Source organism: Tenrec ecaudatus, chromosome 17 (genome assembly GCF_050624435.1).
Source record: "Tenrec ecaudatus isolate mTenEca1 chromosome 17, mTenEca1.hap1, whole genome shotgun sequence".
Classification (NCBI taxonomy): Eukaryota; Metazoa; Chordata; class Mammalia; order Afrosoricida; family Tenrecidae; genus Tenrec; species Tenrec ecaudatus.
In genome coordinates this window covers 43,763,189-43,782,618 of record NC_134546.1, presented here as the reverse complement: position 1 = coordinate 43,782,618, position 19,430 = coordinate 43,763,189, and the positions used below count along the sequence as shown (strand labels likewise).

General features: G+C 39.4%; 1 protein-coding gene across 18 annotated transcripts in view; it reads left to right on the top strand.

Moving 5' to 3' along the window:
• Positions 1-19,430, top strand: part of NRXN1 (neurexin 1) — a 1,245,618-nt gene that overhangs the window by 429,608 nt on the left and 796,580 nt on the right. For 8 of the 18 annotated variants that reach the window (XM_075535230.1, XM_075535229.1, XM_075535228.1 and 5 more), the window contains 2 exons: positions 14,282-14,583; positions 17,712-17,873. In XM_075535230.1, the coding sequence (XP_075391345.1) occupies positions 14,282-14,583; positions 17,712-17,873 (464 nt within the window). Of the gene's footprint in view, positions 1-14,281; positions 14,584-16,642; positions 16,688-17,711; positions 17,874-19,430 lie in introns of all 18 variants that reach the window. The other 10 variants (XM_075535215.1, XM_075535218.1, XM_075535220.1 and 7 more) reach the window with 2 other exon arrangements.

The window sequence follows — 19,430 nt, the reverse complement described above, 5'->3', positions numbered from 1 at the left end:
TGGAATCTCCTTACTCTTCTGATTCCAAGGAGGAAAAAAAAAATCTTTTAACATCAATTTTCAAGTCCTCCAGTTAAAATCTGATAAAAAGGATAAGCCACCAATACAAGAGTTGCATTTTTCCTTTATTGTTTCTATTACTTTTCCTAGTCCATGGAAACTTCCTTAATTAACCAATACCCTCCTAGTCTTAGCATGCCAGACACAGTGACATTTAGCTAGATAAAAAAAATTAGTGAAAAGCGCATTTTTTTCAACTACTGAACAATACTTTAAAATGTAGTGGTTATTTTAATAATGCTCTTATTAATCAACATCACTTGATTTCTCATCATTTGCAGATATGACTTTACGTATGTAACAAATTATGGAGGAGGCATTTTCTCAAATAATTGTTCCCTGTTGCGGACTAAAGCGACGACAACAACACTTTAAAGGCCCTGTATTAAATAAATGCTTTCCCTTCCAATGCCTCATGGGAATCTTGGGTGTGTCACGTAGAACTGTCCTCCATAGGGTTTTCAATGGCAGATGTTTCAGAGTCAGGCCACCAGGTCTTTTCTTCAAGGGGTCTCTGAGATTTTAGCTGGTGGCACCTGTTAGGGACTCACTAGTCATTACTCTAGGCAGCAAAAGTGGTGCTTCCATCACTTCTAACAGACCATGACTCCCCATTTCCCCCACATCCCACTTTCCCAGTATTTTTTAAGAAAGAAGAAGCAAAAAAAAGAGGAAGGTGTCACCAGGTTATGGGAACTTTGATTTTCACTGATCATTCAAAAATGTGCTCCTTTCCCTAATCTACTTGAAGGGAAAGGCTGCCGTAGACTCACATGTAGAGCCTGAGGTTCACTGCAAAAAAAAAAAAAAAAAAGAGGAAGTGGAAGGGAAAGAATGAGGAGGAGGCAGCTATTTTTGTGCATGCATGAGTGTATTTTCATCCTGGTGCCTTTCTGAGGAAGGGTGCGAGAAAGTGGGAGGAGAGAAAGGGGACCGCAGACTGCACTCTCGGTGTTTGCTGTAGTCACGCTGTTCAAACTTGCATGAGTCAGGAGACACTCCAACTTGAAACTTGAGTGATCCCGGCCAGTAGAACTCACAAAAAAATTCAGCCCCTAGACCGGAGGATTGGAGTAACCGGAAGGTAACAGATGTTGGAGCCAGAGATAAAGCAGGCTGAGCTAAAGGAGTCTGGGTTTTCCCTATTCCTGGAAGGAGTCGAACAGTTTTCCATAATAGAAGGTTGCACGTGAAATTATTTTCTGTTAGAGATGGAACATATTTGCCCAGAGATCCCCACAAGTAATTCCTGGTCATTCAGGTCTCAGTGCAAAGGACACCTGCAAAGAGAGGTTTTCCAATCTCTTAAATCAATCACCTCTTCTCACTTGTTTTCTCGCCACCACGCGTGGTTGATGCCTGGGTTAAGGAAGGACATTTGCCCCCAACAAGTTCAAGAAAATGAAGACTCTGAGTACCTAGGTTCATTTGCATAGCTTAAATGCATAGACTGGGAGCATTGAAGCTGTAATTAAAGTATGATGCTTGAATGAGTATCAATCTCCCTCTCAATGGCTTCATTTCAGAACTATGTGTGACCGCTGCATTTAATATTCTTTTCTACCTTGGAATCAAAGACATGCAATTGGTTTCCAGCATACCTTCTTTTCTTACCCTGGTAAAGAATCATATACTACAATGTAAGCGTACCCAGTTTATCCTGAGCTTGGCATGTGCTTAATGGCACCTGGCGTTGCACCCTATTGCAAGTTAAGCTGGACATCCAACAAAAGATGACGCATAAGAAAAGTCTAGGGAATCTCTTGCCAAAAATCAGCCATTGTAAATTGCCCAAGCAAATGTGTAGTCTGGAACACATGGGATTCCCATGAGTAGGGACAGACTGAATGAACCACAAGCAGCAACTCAGCCTTGTAGATAGTTTTTAAAAAAACGTTAATGAACTACCTAAACTAAATCAACAGCCTAGCTTTTTAAAGAGTAAGAGGTTGGATGGAGTTACTTAAATAGGTCTCTTCCCATCCCAGCATGATTGCTATTTATAGTTGATAAGTTTATGGAGCCTAAGGTTGATAAGGTTACTGGAGCCACTAAGATAAAATATGCTTAGGTCTACTTTTCTTTTCTTCTTAAAAACCATACCATCTTTGTTTTAAGCAGCAAACTTTGACTTCGTAGTGCCCATTTCCTCCATTGCTTGATGTTGTTGATTAAATGTTGATGAAATGGCATGGGGCCATCTAGCCTCTTCCAGCTGCAGGAGTGAGAAACTGAATCCATCTCAATCTCAGTCTAAGGCCCTTGCCCCAAGGCAGAGGTCAGACATGTTTCCACCCTTCAGCCTTTTGTTACCCTAATCTGATACCAACTATCCTTCCTACAGCAATCTGCCTCTCTGCTGGGTTTGATAAGCCTTTGCAATGGTCACATCAAACTCACAATATTCCTGATCATGGGGATTGACTAGGGAAATTTGTGGTTTACCACAAGTCAGGAACATAAAGCATTCAGAGGACAGTCTTAGTCCAGAACCACACCTCTCTTCAGCCTGCAGACAAATCGCTTTCTAAGTCTCAGCCTCTCAGCCTCTCAGTCTTTGGCAACTACCTTGTCAGAGTCTCAGCACGCTCCTTCTTCTGTTTTGGAGACTCTGGTCTGGGTAGGACAGTCTGCTGTGGCCGCCACCACTTCAGGCAGGGATTTCAGAAGAACAGCATTCTTTGATGGTTTTTTTTTCTTACCCTTGATAGTCCTGGGAATTCTCTCTTGCTGTTTCTTGCTATTATTCTTATAGCCAGAGGAATTGCAAAAGTGGCCAAGGCCAAGTCCTCTACTACTTATTTGCATAGCCACACCCAATCATTAGGTGGGAGTTAGAGAGAAATGGATAGAAGAACCATATTAACATTTTTCACTCCACCACAAATGTTCTAACTTTATTTAGCTGTGTAATGTGACAATGGAGGCACATTAGTTACCATGGAATCATTGCACCTGTAGGATGTATGAATTTGTTCTTAGTTGCAGTAGTGGGGGAACCAACATGTTTCCAGAGAGAACAATAAGTGAAGTTGCATGAAGCTCATTATGTGTATTTACTAATAATGACAACTGAGTACACTGTACCGAGAACTACATTCTGTTGGATTTGTCCAAAGAATGGGGCTAGGTTTCCAAATCCACTGAGAATTCTGTTGTAATATGGCCTAGAGGGACAACACATGGAGAATAAGAATTCAGCTATGACCTCCAATGACTTAGCGGCTGGACTCGTCTGGGGTGCAGAGATGCCTTATATATCTACAAATGGCTAGTTTTGTATGATTCATCCTTATTTCCCCCCCTTACAAACCTCTTTTTTCCCAATCAGAGATGCAAAGTAGCTGATCTAGTTGTTTATCCCTTGAGAAAAATATCCTGATGTCAAACTGTTCTGGCTTAGGCACAGCAGAAATCCTTTCAAATCTTAGATTTTTGAAATCACAATGATAAAGTCTGTTGTAGCCCTAGGACTGTCACATTTTAATGTGCACTGAAAGCATCTCGGGGGCCCTGTAAAAATAAAGATTTTACCTCAGTGGGTTGGGGAATGGGGCTGAGACCTGTTTCTTGTGAACTAAAAGTGATGAAGCTGCTCCCCAGACCACCCTTGGAGAAACAGGTGTTGGGTCCTCATTTTTTAAGACCATTCTGCTTTTACCAACCCTTGTTCTGCCCTTCACCACACTGCCGCTCAAGATTCACCGTTTGTACAGCTTGTTACATACTAAAGTTTATTGTATAGCAAAAATAATCTGAGAACTCATAGGTTCATAGAATCAGAATTAATAATTAATAATATAATTGAGAACATGATTAATAATGATATTATACTTATAGGGGAAAAGGAAGAATGTTATCTTTTGGTTAAAAAGAGAAATCCCCTAGGTGACTTGACCAACTGGGGAAAAGGCAACTTCATTTCTGAAATAATTCACTTATATAAAATTGTATAAATGAGGACTAAGGAAGTTTTATAAATACAGAATATAAATCTACTTGCATATCATTGTATTCCTATAAGTTTATTTCTTTATTATTCATTTATTGGCTTTCAAAGAATTTCTAAATCTCTGAAGGAATCTTTGTGAGGTCCATATTCTCTAAACTCTACTTTTATTATCTTTATTTGCTTGTTTTCGTTTTTATAATAAATTACTTTATTGGGGGCTCTTACAGTTCTTATAACAATCCATATATCAATTGTATCAAACACATTTGTACATATGTTGCCATCATCATTTTCAAAACATTTTCTTTCTGCTTGAGCTCTTGGTATCAGCACCTCTTTTTTTCCCTCCGTCCCCTGCCCTCCCACCCTCGTGGACCCCTAATAAATGATAAATTATGATTACTTTCATATCTTACACCATCTGCTCTCTCCCTTCACCCATGTTTCTATTGTACATCACCCTGGGTGTGGGTGGGTTATATACATCGATCATTGTGGTCAGTTCCCCGTTACTCCCCCTTCTACCTCCAATTTCCCCTTTCCCTCTTTTGTTTTCTAAATAGGTCTCTGCATATCTCCAGGTTAAATTTTGTGACTATTAGTTATAAATTCAGTTGTTGAGACTTAAATCTAAGTAAGACCCAGAAAGAGCTTCCTTGTCAATTGAAAAATGTCATTAATTTCCCTACTTATCACACGTTCGGGCTGATCACTAGCCCTGCCAGGCACAAAGTCTCATGTTTGGCCCCCAGCACCTGCATTATTTAAAAAAATGTGAATTCGTTGCATACAATGGCTGGCAAGTTGTCATGCTGTGCTAGAGTTCTGGAGCACATCCTACTTGGTTTGGGAAAAGTATGCTGCAAGTCAATCTTGGTCATGTTTGGCGACTCATGAGAGGGTGGCAATGTATCAAGAGGTCAAAGATCACATCATGAATCCCTCTTACTAGTTACATGACCATGTTTATCTGTCAGTCCGTTACTCTTTTCATCCAATAAATTTGGACATTGGACTAAAGGATAAGCAAATCCTCTTCGTTTTCACTAGTTAGTGATCTCAAATATCTAACAGCTAAGAATCCAGCTCTTCTTCCAGACTGTCCAGTGTGTAAGGAAGCACAGCCAAGGTTACTCTCACTTGCTTGGCATTTTATTTCTGGACTAATTACCTTGAGGTGTGCCCAAAATCATATCTGGAAGGATGAAAATTTAATAAAATCTTATTGCTTGCTAAAAACCATAGAAATTAAGCTCATTTTATATACATTGACTGATAATTTTCAGCCTGGACATTTTCACGAAGTATCTTCGGTAGAATGTCTAAAGAAAGCATGGACATTCTTCCCTGAAAGCATTGTCCTTTCTCCCTGCAATAACCCACTGATTGTTTTAATATCTAAACTATGGGATGGTTGCAAACACAACGATGTCATTTTCTATCACACTTCTTAAGGACGAAGGATGTTCAATAAACATAATTTCCTTTTATGCTTTTGTTTTTCAAAATGGGCTTATCTCTATTGTCATAGACAGACTGGCTTTTTATTTAATTTAACAGTGCAAACTCCTAGGAGGAACTGTTGTTTAGTCAAGGATATTTTTGGCACAATATTCTTGTGTATTTGACTTCTAGATTGAAAAACAAATGAAGAGGGCTTCTTGCTCAAATATCTTTTGCTGTTTGTTTGCATAGGGAATATGTACACACACACACATTCATTTTAGTTTCTGGTTTGTATTGAACACACTCTTAAAACCACAAAATAAAGTTCTGCCAGCCTGTGCGATTTTTGACTGTAGATGAAAAGCCAGATAATAAATAATAATAATGTAAGCCAGATCTTCACATAGGAAAATGGCTTGGCATTTTGCTGCAGTGTAAGCAGTGAGACGTCTTCCTGTCCGTAAGCATCACTGCCCTCGCAGGTTATTGACTGGGTAAAGGAATTCCATGAATTAAAAAAATGTGGAAGCAGGGTGAAATTAATGAGTTTATATTTTATGAACAGGTAATTCCTGAGAATTCACTCTCCAATGAATTTGGAAAGTCACTTAAAATCTAGCTTCCATTTCACTCTACAAAATAGAAATCAACGGCCCTGTTGTTTGAAGTGTTCCTCTCCCCTCCCATCTACTAGCCGAGGTTCAGCACCTTCTGTGGTCGTCACTGTTATCGCTCAGTGGGAACCTGTGCGTGCCAACTCCCAGCAGCCCGACAGCAACAGGACACAGCAGGGCCAGGTCAGCTTCGATCTCATGACCCCTGTATTGCTAGAGCTTCTGTTTGTAGCCACCATGTCAATCCATATTGACTGCTGGAACTCTTCCGCTTTCCCACTGACCCTCCACTTTACCAAGCACGAGCTCCTTCTCTAGGGACTGATCTTTTCCAAAAATGTGTCCAAAGCGGGTGATACTGAATCTGGCCGTCCTGACATTACAGGAATATTTGCACTGGACTTCTTTCAAAACAGACTTGTGCTTTCTCCTGGAAGTCCGTGCCTCAGTCAATATGCACTGTCGACACTGTCATTCAAAGTATCCATTCTTTTTCAGTCTTCTTATTTTTTAAAAAAATCATTTATTGGGGCTTGTAGAGCTTTTATCACAATCCATACCAATTAGATACCTTCTACTGGAACCAATTATTGGTTCAACTTCTGCTTCGGCCCTTTCCATGGCAAGGAATTTATTTTCTATCTATAGAATACCGTATTTTAACTTATGTGTATTTCTCTTTAAAGTATGTTGCTGCTGCGATATAATTTATTTTCCCATCTCCTTTATATATTGATCTTATTTACACCTTGATCTCATCTAGAACATTGTCATAATCCTACAAAATAACACATTTTCTAATATTACAAAATATCATTATTATATGTTTAGCTTAAATATTATATGTGTAAATGTTTTTATTTTTTTATATTTCCCTGCTATAATCTAGAAGCATTATCTTGAGAGGTATAGCCAAACTCATTGCAGTGTATCCAAAGGGAATAGGAAAGCAGTCCACACAAAGACATAGGACCATCCAGCTCACTTTCCATCCCTTCATGAGTGTAGCCCAGGCTTACATAGATTTTGGTTTTTTTTCTTACATAGAGGTTTTAAATCACACTGTTCACTCATGTTATCAGTTTACCAAGTATTTTATTTTGTTGCTGTCTTGTACCTGGAAATTCATGCATCCATTATTTTATTACTTGTAATGTAGGGAATCTTGGACCTAGAATAGGATTCAGATTTATCCTCATCAAATGTGACATCGTTAAAGTCACTTTATCCAGTCATTATAAAAAGAATTGATAAGATTCAAGTTCTTCGATATAATTCAAATATGAACTGAAGGGTTGGACTACATGAGAGATTTTGAAGCCACCTCTGACTCAGAGTCATATGTTAAATATAAAAATAAGAACCAAACCTCATTGCCACCCAATCGATTCTGACTCTTGATGACGTTATAGCACAGAGTAGTACTGCCCCTTGGGATTTCTGAAGTTATAAATCTTTTTTTTTTCAATTTAATGCTTTTGTTGGGGGCTCTTATCACAATCCACACATCCATCCATTGTGTCAAGCACATTTGCACATTTGTTGCCATCATCCTCAAAACATCTGCCTTCCACTTGAGCCCTTGGTATCAGCTCCTCTTTTTTTACCCCTCACTCCCCGTTTCCCCCTCCCTCATGAGCCCTTGATAATTTATAAATTATTGTTTTGTCATATCTTGCACTGTCCCACATCTCCCTTCACCTACTTTTCTGTTGTCCATTCCCCAGGGAGGAGGTTATATGTAGATCCTTGTAAACGGTTCCCCCTTTCAACCCACCTTCCCTCTATCCTCCTGGGATCACCACTCTTAGCACTGGTCCTGAAGGGATCATCTGTCCTGGATTCTCTGTGTTTCCAGTTCCTATCTGTACATCCTCTGGTCTAGCTGGATTTGTAAGGTAGAATTGGGATCATGATAGTGGGGTAAAGGAAGCATTTAGTAACCAGAGGAAAGTTGTATGTATGTTTCATCATTGCTACCCTGCACCCTGGCTGGCACTAAGCTGTGAATCTTGAAGGGAGTACATGGGGTCATCTTGTTCAAGTGCAGCAGCTGGCGGATTAGAACTGCTGGTCTATTATGCCTCCATGGCTTCTAGTAAGAAGGAACACTTTGTAAATACTCTCTTTAGAAAGGTGAATCTCCCACACGGAATGCATCTGTGAGCCAGAATTCATTTGCCTGCCTAGTATCAGATCATCAAAATAATGACCATTAAGAAAGGAATGGAAATGATTTGGGGAATGTTGTTTTTATTGATGATGGAAATGATCTCCTGAGGGCTGAGATCCCAAGTTCTTTATAAAATATAACGGTTTCACAGGATTCTATCATGTCTGGTGATGCTTCATTGCAGTTGGTCAGACTTCATGATGGTGATAATAAGTGTTTTTCTTGTGATAAATAACCTCTATTTACGGTCATGATAATTACTTGAACTTAGGCAAAGACTAGTACAGAAAAAAACAAATACCCTACTACTGCTTACAGTGCCTTTATTCGACTACTTTCAATATAAGAAATAGGCATCACCCTATAGGCTGCCACATCATAGAAGAACATGACAATCTGAGACAAGGATACAAAGATTGTCTTGAAAGAGAGGTTCTTCATTTGTTAAGAGGCAGGTCGTCAAAAGCCACATTTGTTGGGTGTCTAGTTGGTCAAGACTCCCAACAGGTGTCTGATTACAGGAAGCGCGCTATTAGCTGAGATCTACCTCCAGAACTTCTAAGTGTAAAAGCACGCTGTGGTTTGGTTGAGGTACTTGCTGTGGAAACTTGCTGAGTTAATTTTTTAAGCCCGTTTATCATATAGGGAGTGGCTGTACTAATACTTCACAAAGTTAATGTGCATGAAAACTACACAGAATTATAAGTATATAAAAACATGTGCCTGAACGGAATATGTAACAAAGTCAGCAGTTTTCTAGTAATAAAGCCAGCAGTTTGAGAGATAAGTGAAAGAGAAAAGGGAGAAGAGGATTTAGGATTGTCACCAGGGAACAGATAGACCAGTTGTTCTCATTAGATTTTCAATGGCTGTTTCTATACAAAGTATTTTTAATGAAAAAAAACTATTTCATATAGATATAAAAGTGATTTATTTTTAATTTTTAGATAAGAGGTTTTTAAAATAAAAATTCACAAATTAGAAATTTGAACTAGAAAAACATTTGATAGTTGATTAGCTAGAACTCCGGGCTTGGAAAATGACCATTTCATTTTCCTACCACCTCATCTCTCTCATTAAATGGTTTATAATTTTTCATATTATTTATGCCTTTATGATCATAAGTTGTAAGACTGAGATTACTCAATGCCAAATAAACCCAAAGCAAACAAAACTCACTGCCATCAAGACAATGCAGTCTCATGTTGACCCTGTAGGATAGGGGAGAACTATTTCTGTGGATTTCCGAGACTGTAACTCATTACAAGAGTAGAAAGTCTAGTGTTTCTCCCTCACAGCTCAAAGGTGGTTTGAACTACTGACCCTGAGATTAGCAGCCCAATACTTGTAACAAATATGCCACCAGGGCTCCCAATGCAAACTAATTTGATCTTATTTACCATAGATGTGATCTAATGTTTTAAATAATGTCTCTCTCTTTCTCTCTCTCTCACGCTCTCTCTCTTGAGTTTTTCATTATTAACCATTAAAAGCAACACAAATGATGATATAGAGCCCAGGGAAAAACGAGACGTTGTACATCAAAGCTCTACAATGTGGGATTAGTTGAAGAGAGATGATGACAGTCATGAAGGATGAGAGGACTCTTTTAACCTTGGGGAGGACATCTCAAAGCTCTGGCATTCATTAGTGAACTTGTGGAGGAGAACAATGAGGAATTTTCCTGTATGGGTGGTTTTTGTGAGATAGAGATCCTTTCCTCTTTTCGGACACAGAAAGGAAGATATGATTTTGTTATAAGTTATAAGACACAATTTATTTATGGGAAGCAAGACTTCTGTTTACCGCCATGAAAGTTGAGCTTTGTACCCAATCACATGTCAACTATAGCTGTCCTCCAAGTGCCTTGTGTATCGTTCCATCAGAGCACGGAGGAAAGCAAACATTTGCTCATATTTCTGTTGCGTCTGTCAGCCTTCTCACTGAGCTCTTATTAGCATGTTGCTATTGTGTGTCCACGTTTATGTTAAAACTTAGCTATGAGTTGTTTGCTGTCCTCCTCTTCCCTGAAATTAGTCTGTGGACTTCTATTTATATGGCTTTTCCTCTCTGTTTGCTTTTAAGACACTATTTTAAGATATTTTTTCTCTGATTATAAATTGAGTAAAAACTCACTATAACAATTAATAAATACTTATATGCGTATAATAGAAAGGGAACTTTTCCATATTTTTCTAATTTTCCAGGGTTATTCCTTTAAAAATAGTCATTGTTATGTGTATTAAAAATATTAGATAATAAAATCTTTGTTGTATACATATATTTTCAAGAGTAATTATAAAATGAGCATATTTGTGCTAAACATCCATCTCAAGAAATGAAAAGATTGCTAGTATCTTAGAAGCTTAAATCCCCAAATTTTTGCTGAGGCATTTATTTTCTTAATGTGCTGTCTTTTTAGTAGTTGGATATATAGGAATGAATTTTTAAGTAATGTCAATTGATTTCCTTCATATTGAGCTTTATAGACATGGAATCATATGGAATGGAATCATCTGTGACAAGATCAATATTTATGAGATCATCTACATGCATAATGTAGTGTAGTTCATTTGTTTTTGTTGTAGTCTGGCATCTCATTGTATGAATTTATAACAATATTTCCGTACTTCTGATGATGGCTCTTTGGATTATTTCAGTCTTTTTCCTTTATTCTACTGTGGCCGGGCTTATACAAGCCTTTTGGAACTTGAATGCAAGAGTCGTTCTGGGTGCACAGTACTGCAAGTGCAGCTTAAGGTCACTAAGTGATACTGTTCTGTTTAGTACCTTTTACACTCCTGTCATCCAGGGATAAGAATTCCAATATATCAACATCTTTGTCAAAGCTTGATATTTTCCTTTTTATACTATTTTTGGTCAACTTCATAAGTTGGCCAAATAATTTAAATAGTAATTGCAAGTAGTTTAATTTTTATAATTCCAGAATAGTTTTCCATTTCCCACTGCCACTTTTTTGATTCTGATCTATAGTACTCCTATAAGACAGAATAGAACTGTGTCCCTTTGGGTTTCTGAGACTGTGACTCTTTACATCATTCTCCCTTCAAGTGACTGGTGGTTTCAAACTGCCAATCTTGCAGTTAGAGGACTAATGCTTAACCAGCTGTGCCACCAGGTCTCCAAATCCCTCTGTTTATTTTTGTCCATTTTCTCATTTTCCCTTTTTTTCATATTGATTTATAGGAATCCTTTATATAGCCTGAATTCTTTTTTTACTATTGTTGTCATTTATTATAAAATGAAAATACTATCTCCTAATATTTATTTAACTCTTTATTCTCTGTGTGGTATTGATGAACAGACGTTCTTAATTATAATGCAATTCAGTTTATCAAGGTTTCTAGTACTTGCATCAGCTAAATCTCCCATGCATCATCATCATTTTTGTCTCACAAAACTTTTGTAATTTATGTATGCCCTCATTCCACATAGAATTGACTTTTGTAAACAAAATTATATGAAGATTCAAATTCATTTTGTGATGGAAATGGCTTGCTGTCCAACACCATTTATTGTCTAAGGTATCTTCTCTCACTAATCTACAATTCCTTCCCAGATAAAAATCAAGTTTTCATATATGTTTAGGATTATTTAGAGTTTGATTGATTATCTTTAATCTCCTTCTTTTATCTAACCCGATGCATCTTCTTAATGGCCATAATCTTCTAAGAATGTTCATCTCATCTTCCTTTGGCATACCTTGGCTCCACAGAGCCCTTTTCCCATAGAACTTCTATAGTCAGCTTCTCAAATGCACTTGAAGAAAATCAGTTGAGATTTTTATTGGAATTTAATTAGATCTGTATTTCTACTTGATCTTTAGGTCCATTTGTATATCTTTAAAATATTGCTTGTTCCCAGCACATAGATATACAGATATTTAAATGTTACATTAAAGATGTTTTATTAGGTGGCATGATTTATGTGTATATTATTTTAATCTCTCGATGTATACAATAATGTTGGCTAACAAGACATTAACTTCTTTATTTTCATTCTATGATTTTCATATTTTCCTCAATTTTTTAAAAAAGCTACAACATCAAGTATATTACTGAATGCTAATTGTGGGCATTTCTGATCCTAATGGAAAATATTCTGATATTTCACAATTAAGTATGACTTATGCTATTTGTTTCACTGCACTTGATGTTAGCCAAAAGGCAGAAAAGCAATTTATCCTCTTTGTTTTCCATCATGTACAACATTTATCACGTTGGACAGGTAAGGTGGAAGACATTTACCATTCCTAGTTTTCACTAACTTTGACAGACACCTGTGTAGACATCAGTTCATTGTACCCTCACACCTAGCCAACCATGCAAAGACACTTACCTCTTAAAAGATGCTATCACCTTTTCCAGTTACATGTCTAGCAGGTGGCCCAAGTTGGGATTGAGTTTTTATATTGACTCACTTTTTTTCCCCCTGCTATATCAGAAATATTGTTATGCTGGCTCCTGTGTTGAGCTACTGACCTGGGAAGGAGAAACTTGGCCTATAGCCTCAGAGACTACATCAGCCTGATTCACTAGAACAGTATTTGAGGGAGGCTCAGGTAATCCCTTGAGAATCTGGATGGAGGATGCTGCTGGTATAGAGTTTGTTGTCCTTGCTGGGGCTCTGATTCAGTGGAGTGGGTGTGGCCTGACCTCTTGTCCGCCAGCAGTGACAGGCAGTCAGTGACCAGTCTTCCCAACACAAGCCTGTGTGACATGCTCCACGTTTTCAGTCTTCTTTGGTACCATGCTTTGCCTGCCGACAACCACTTTCTTTTCCTGTGCCCAGAGTCAGATCATTTGGTACTGGTAATCTGGGACTCGATTTCAGCTCAGTGCCAGGGCATGGATTATTTGACTATTAAATGAAAATAGCCCCAAGGAGAAAAAACCACTGCCAAAGGGCGAGCATGACCCCCGCAGGCATGTGAGGTTTCCAGTGGACACAGTAGAGATGTTGTATCAACCAGAAAAAAGAAGGGATTTTAGTTTTCCAGTGCCTTGTATAATTCTATGTTTATAGCTTATCAGACGCTGATTCTAGGCCGTACTGGCTCATTTTGCTTGACAATGTGCCATCATTGCCTAGGGAAGGAGGGAGGTTTTGCTTATGCTCTGCCTTCGATTATGCTTACTTCATCTGTGGGAAAAAGGTGTTCTCTCCAAATAGTCATGTTCTCATATGCTCTGTCTAGCATCTTGTGAGAGCCACATTGGCATTCCTGGCTATGGCAAAGACGGGGATGCAGACGAAATGTTGAGTCCTCATTTAAATGCTATCCCCATGGTGATGCACTGGCATTCTTACCAATCTCAGGAAAGCCAGCCTTGCCATCTGCTTGGCAAACAACGGGGAATGAATCAACAATCCAGCTGACTTCATTAGGCTTTCTATCACTGCTCCCTCTGTCCAACGGGGGAAAACCACACGCATGCTCTGTAGGAAATCGCTTCCCTCCAGGACCAAACCCTTCCCTTTTTTCGCCTCCTCTTTCTTTTATTCTTCTAAGCCCCTCACCAGATACTTTGTTATGGTCTCTCAGTGATGAAAATATTTGGCTCTTCATCCAGAAGATCTCTGACTATAAATGTCTCACTGAAAATTAAAATAGCACCTCAGTTGGATGGAGAGAATGTTGCAGACACGGCTGAATCCATTGTTGCCAACAGACTAGAACCATCTAATATGCATTCATGGTATCGGATTCGTGCCCTGGCGATAGCACAAAACTACTTTCTGTGATCAGAGCTCTTGTCATGCTACTTGAAAATTAATTGAATTTTCAAGAATGTCAATTTTTGCTACTGGAGTTAATGGCTCAATATCTGAGGAGGCCTATTTAAAAATATACAGCCACCTTCAGTACTGTTTGCTTCTCCTACAGGGCCTTTCCATGAATGTTAATTAAGCAAAGAGTTAATTTGGTTTTTTGTTATTGTGTTTGTTAAGATCTGCTGATTTACATAGTATAGAAGCCTTTACTTATGCATCTATTTATCTGTTTCCCTCTAGGAAAAGAAGAATATATTGCTACTTTCAAGGGATCTGAATACTTCTGCTACGACTTGTCTCAAAACCCCATTCAAAGCAGCAGTGATGAAATAACTCTCTCCTTTAAAACCCTTCAGAGGAATGGACTGATGCTTCACACCGGGAAGTCGGCTGATTATGTCAATCTTGCCCTGAAAAATGGAGCGGTCTCTCTGGTCATTAATTTGGGATCAGGGGCCTTTGAAGCACTAGTGGAGCCCGTGAACGGAAAGTTTAATGATAATGCCTGGCATGATGTGAAAGTCACCAGGAATCTGCGTCAGGTAACAGCGCAGTGGATAAGAGAGTAACTCGCTTTGTCTCTTGCTACAGCTGTATGTGTGGTACTTGAGAACCCCAACACAATGATGTAGGGCTCTCCGGAGTTGCTTATAGACTATCCTTTTCTTCTTCCGAGGTAAATCTTCTTGCCATACTTGAGCAGGGGCATATCTAGAAAGTTCTGGGGGACCTATGGCTATTTTAATACCCTGATAGATGACAATTTCCCAATGGGCTGCAAGGGTACCCTATGACCTTCCCCTCCTGTGATGTGTATGATCTTCTTGTGTTTTTGTTTGTTTGTTTGTTTTGGTGTTGTTATTTGTTTAATTTGAAATTGTAGTTCCATGATGATCATTTAGGAGCATGTACACTGAGGTCATTAAATCACAGTTCCTTTTTTGTAATCAAAGAGTGAGTTTGTTATTTGGGATTGTCTCAATCCCTACTCCCTTCCTGCCTCCACCCCCCAAAAGGGGACAAGTATAGTCCCAGAGAGGGGAAAATGACTTTGGGGGGGGGGGGGTAGCACACACACTTGAATCCCAAATGACACTGTAGAGACCACTTCATCTTCTAGTGCCTGTTTCCATTTTATTGTATTTTTTAAAAACGTCTTGTAAGAGACACGGTATACTAGCAAAACATTGCTTTCTAGTAAATCCACGGGTGTTCAAACACTGTAGGTTTTTAACTGAGGCATATTCATACAGTGTAGATAAATATGAAGGTGAGAAAAGGCATGTCCAAAATATGGAACACTCCAAGTTGTGATTATTCTTGAAAGTTTAATCTATTATAATGCATCATTTTGTTAAGTGTTGACAGTGAATACTTTTTCTGCCATACATGCTGATCTCAAACTAATCTACGTAACCTATCTGTTGTTTCTCTGAACAGCTGCAGAAGGACGGGATTGTCTGTGGCTTTCCTTTCCTGCAAACAGCCCTCTCTTTCTGAGCTGTTGCCTCTCGAACCTTTTCTTTTCCCCTCTGCAAAGCCTGAACTGTCCAGCTAGAGAAGACCAAATAAATAAAAGAATATTAAGGAAGAAGCCTCAGAATAGCTAAGAAAAACCAGTAAAATGAGGCCTCCTGGAGAACCCAGAGACTCTCTCACTCCTTTCTTGGCACAGCAAAGGGCTCCCGCGGGCTTCAGAACCACCTAGGGAAATGATCGCCACTATAAGGCAGCCCACGAGTTCCCTACAAGTCTGTCTCCTTGGTTTCTTTTTCTTTTCTTTTTGATTTTTTCTCCCCCTCTCAGATACTCACTAAGAGATCGAAGGCTCATTTGAAAGAAACCCAGAAGGGTGGGGTTGGGGGGGTCGGAATCCCACTTTCTAGATTTGCCTTTGCTCAGGTTACAAAGGAAACTGCAAATTGGTAGCTGGAAGGAAACTGTAGTCATGCAGCCGGGGTGCATGTGTGGCAGGACAGATTAAGAACAAATCCATTCTACTCATTCGATGTGTCAGGATCTTTGCTTTGTTTCATTGCAGTCCCACTGTGACCCTAAAGTCCGTCAGTATGACCGAAGGAAGTTTTGGAGTTGAGGAGGAGTCCTTGTACGCTGTAAAATGGAGTCGTAGGGCAATGCCAACCAATTCCTACTAATTTGCTGGGACTGGGGTGGGCCAGGGTGGGGGGAGGGATCAATTACGGGGGTAGGGCAGCAGTGGTCAATGAGCTGTAAGCCTTTGAATCCCTTGTAGCCGTTGTTAATGCCTGGTAGATCAACTCAGGAAGACAACAGGAACGTTGCCACGTGTCTACTTCTGTCTAGCAGCAAGTTACGAACAGTAATGGCAGGAGAAATTATTACCTTGGTGGGAGGCCTATTTGTTAGTCTGCTTTTTTCTTGTAAAATTTTTTTGCCCTTTTTCTATGTTACTAACATGCTTAATAACTAACATGTCATTCATGGAATGTCTCATTCTACTAACCGTTACCTGAATCAAAAAAAAATGTACTAACATGGTAGAGACCATCATATTTTTTAAGTAACGATCGTTATTCTGTTCACAGTTTTTAATTTCCTTTCTCCCCCTTCTCCACAAAGCACTCAGGCATTGGACACGCTATGGTAAACAAACTACATTGTTCGGTAGATATCATTCTAATTGTTTCTTATTTTGGGTTTGCCGTGTGTTTCCTTTCTTTCTTTTAACTGTAGACATCATTCACAAAAGAGGAACTGCGGTTGGTACCCTTCTGCTTACTTTGACCTCCTCCTTTCCATCTGTTGGTGACCTTCTTATTTTTTTCCTGTTCCTGTCGACTTCTGTTCTCCAACTCACCTGTAGGGGCATCGTTAACGTTTCGAACGTTTTGCATCCAGCTGTGGTTAACACGGATAAGACCAAATGGTGGCTGGCCGGAGTGACCGCAGGCTCAGCCAGTCTCTAACCATTCATGATGCATGGCATGCCGACTTGATTTGGGAATGATGGGGATGCCACACCCACTCATCTTTACGTCATCACAAAGCAGTTGTATCTCTCTAGATATCTTTTGTTGGTTTACTTTCTCTCCTTTGTTTCTCCCTGTCTTCTTTCCTTTCCTTTCTGAACCGTCCTGTCGCTCCTGCATGTGGGCCGCTTTTCCTGGTTGTTTTGCCCCCTCCCCCTTTGGCATGCACGTGGGCACCTGCATGCTGCGCAACTGCTGCTCTGTAGTGCGATTAGTGACGGTGCTGCAAATAGCTTGCGCCTTTTATGTTAACAAGGTGCACGTTGTGATTAGTTAATACCAGATGACTAAACTCTACTAATGTGTACACCAGCAAAACTAACCCAGGCAGCATTTTACTAACACCATTTTTGTGTCTGCTAAGTAACTTTTGAGTTGCAGTAGGGATGAGGCTGACACTAGTTCAATAATCAGTTAGCTCTCTAACTAGTTTAGCTCTTGTAGGGCTAGCTGAAGAGAATCCAAGAATAAACCTCAAACAGACATGAAAATGGGTTCCACCATAGGTCTAAAAATAAAAATGAAACAAACAGAAAAAAAACAAAGCAAAAAGCAAAACAAAAAGATGAAACAAAACAAAACACAAAACAGGCATATCCCAGGATTACAGTCTCTAGGTCTGCGTATAGCGTGTCCTTTCCCTGTGCTTTGTTATCCAGGTGACAATATCAGTGGACGGGATTCTTACCACAACGGGCTACACCCAAGAAGATTATACCATGCTGGGGTCTGATGACTTTTTCTATGTTGGAGGCAGTCCCAGCACAGCAGATCTTCCAGGGTCCCCAGTCAGTAACAACTTTATGGGCTGTCTCAAAGAGGTAACTATCCCGGCACCAGAACCATGCCTAACTCATGATCTCATCATTTCAGAGCCGGACTGGAAGCGCCTTTGCAGAGGACCTGATTCCAGAGTCAAATCAAACCACCTTAGCGTCCATAAGCGACGGATGTTTTAGTAGGGTTCCGCGGGGCGGGGTGGGGTGGCCGGAGGGCACGTTAAGAAAACTATTGAAGAAACTAAGTCTCCCCTGTTTAGCAGGTGGTATGTGATAACTTTTGCTTTGGAAGGTGCGTCTTAGCTATAAAAGGAAGGGAAAACAAAGAGAAACATTGGGTCTAAAGTTACACTAACCTGATGCTCCTAAAGTTGCTCCTTTCTAACCTGATGCTTCAGAGGCTGGATACACACGCGATGTGCACAGTGGTGACTTTTTTCCCTCGAGAATTACAGACAAAGGGAAAAGAAAACGAAGGTAAAGAGAAAGACTGCATTTACGAAGTGAGCCGTGTACAATGAAATCGTTTTGTTCTTATTTCTTCGTGTGTTGGGAATGAAGGAAAGCTATTTCATTGGGGATATGTGAGGTTCCTTGATATTTTCCTTAGCAAAAAAACTCTCAGGCTAACATATATCCATAATTTGACTCTCATTTTCATCTGCTGTAGTCTCACATCACTTTGGGTGCAGTTGGAACTTGCTGGGGCCTGGGGAAAGAAGGATTGGGAAGTCCTAGGATAAGAAGGATTGGGAAGTCCTAGGATAAGAAGGATTGGGAAGTCCTAGGATTTCAACTTGAATGACTATTGTCTCCCAGGACTGTCCGTTTTCATTCAGACTTACAACTTTTTCTACAAGAAACAGAGGCTCCTCTTCCATTGTATGGCTGACAATTGAAGCATAGATTTCTAAAATGTAAAATTTAATAACTTTGAATTCATTACTTATTGGTCATAAGTGTTTTAGCAAGCATTGAGTCACTTTGATTTATTATAGAATCTATACACAAGGGAACTTCAAGGAGGTTCTTGGAAAAATGAAACTGAAAGTTAATGGATATGGCCCCCAGGCTTTTTGATGCCTGGTCATGTGCATGTGTGTGTTGTCCCTATGGATGACATCAACCATACACTCTTGAATCAGGTATTTCTAGTGAAAAACAAGCCCTGTGGTTGTGTCACATGACTGATTACTTATCCTTGTTCATCTTTTACTAAAGCGAACATATGAGCTGTTGAATTGCCCACTAAATGTATGCATATAGAACAGTCATGAAATGTATTCAAAATGTTATATTTTCAGCCAATATAGGATACGTTGCTTTAAACAGCTGGATCTATCCATCTCCATGGTGATTTCCCCTCAAAAAATAACGTACGCTTTACAAATATATGATGTGACATAGGACAGTGGTAAGCTCTGTGGGGAAACAATCACAATAATAGCTGTTATATAATTATATTAGGATGGTGATACTGATAGTCATAGGACTAACATGTTCAGAGCTCTTATTTTGTGTCTGGTGCTATGCTAATAGTTTTACATAGGTTCCTGTCCAAACGATCTCAAATATAAGAATCAGCACAAAGATAATTCC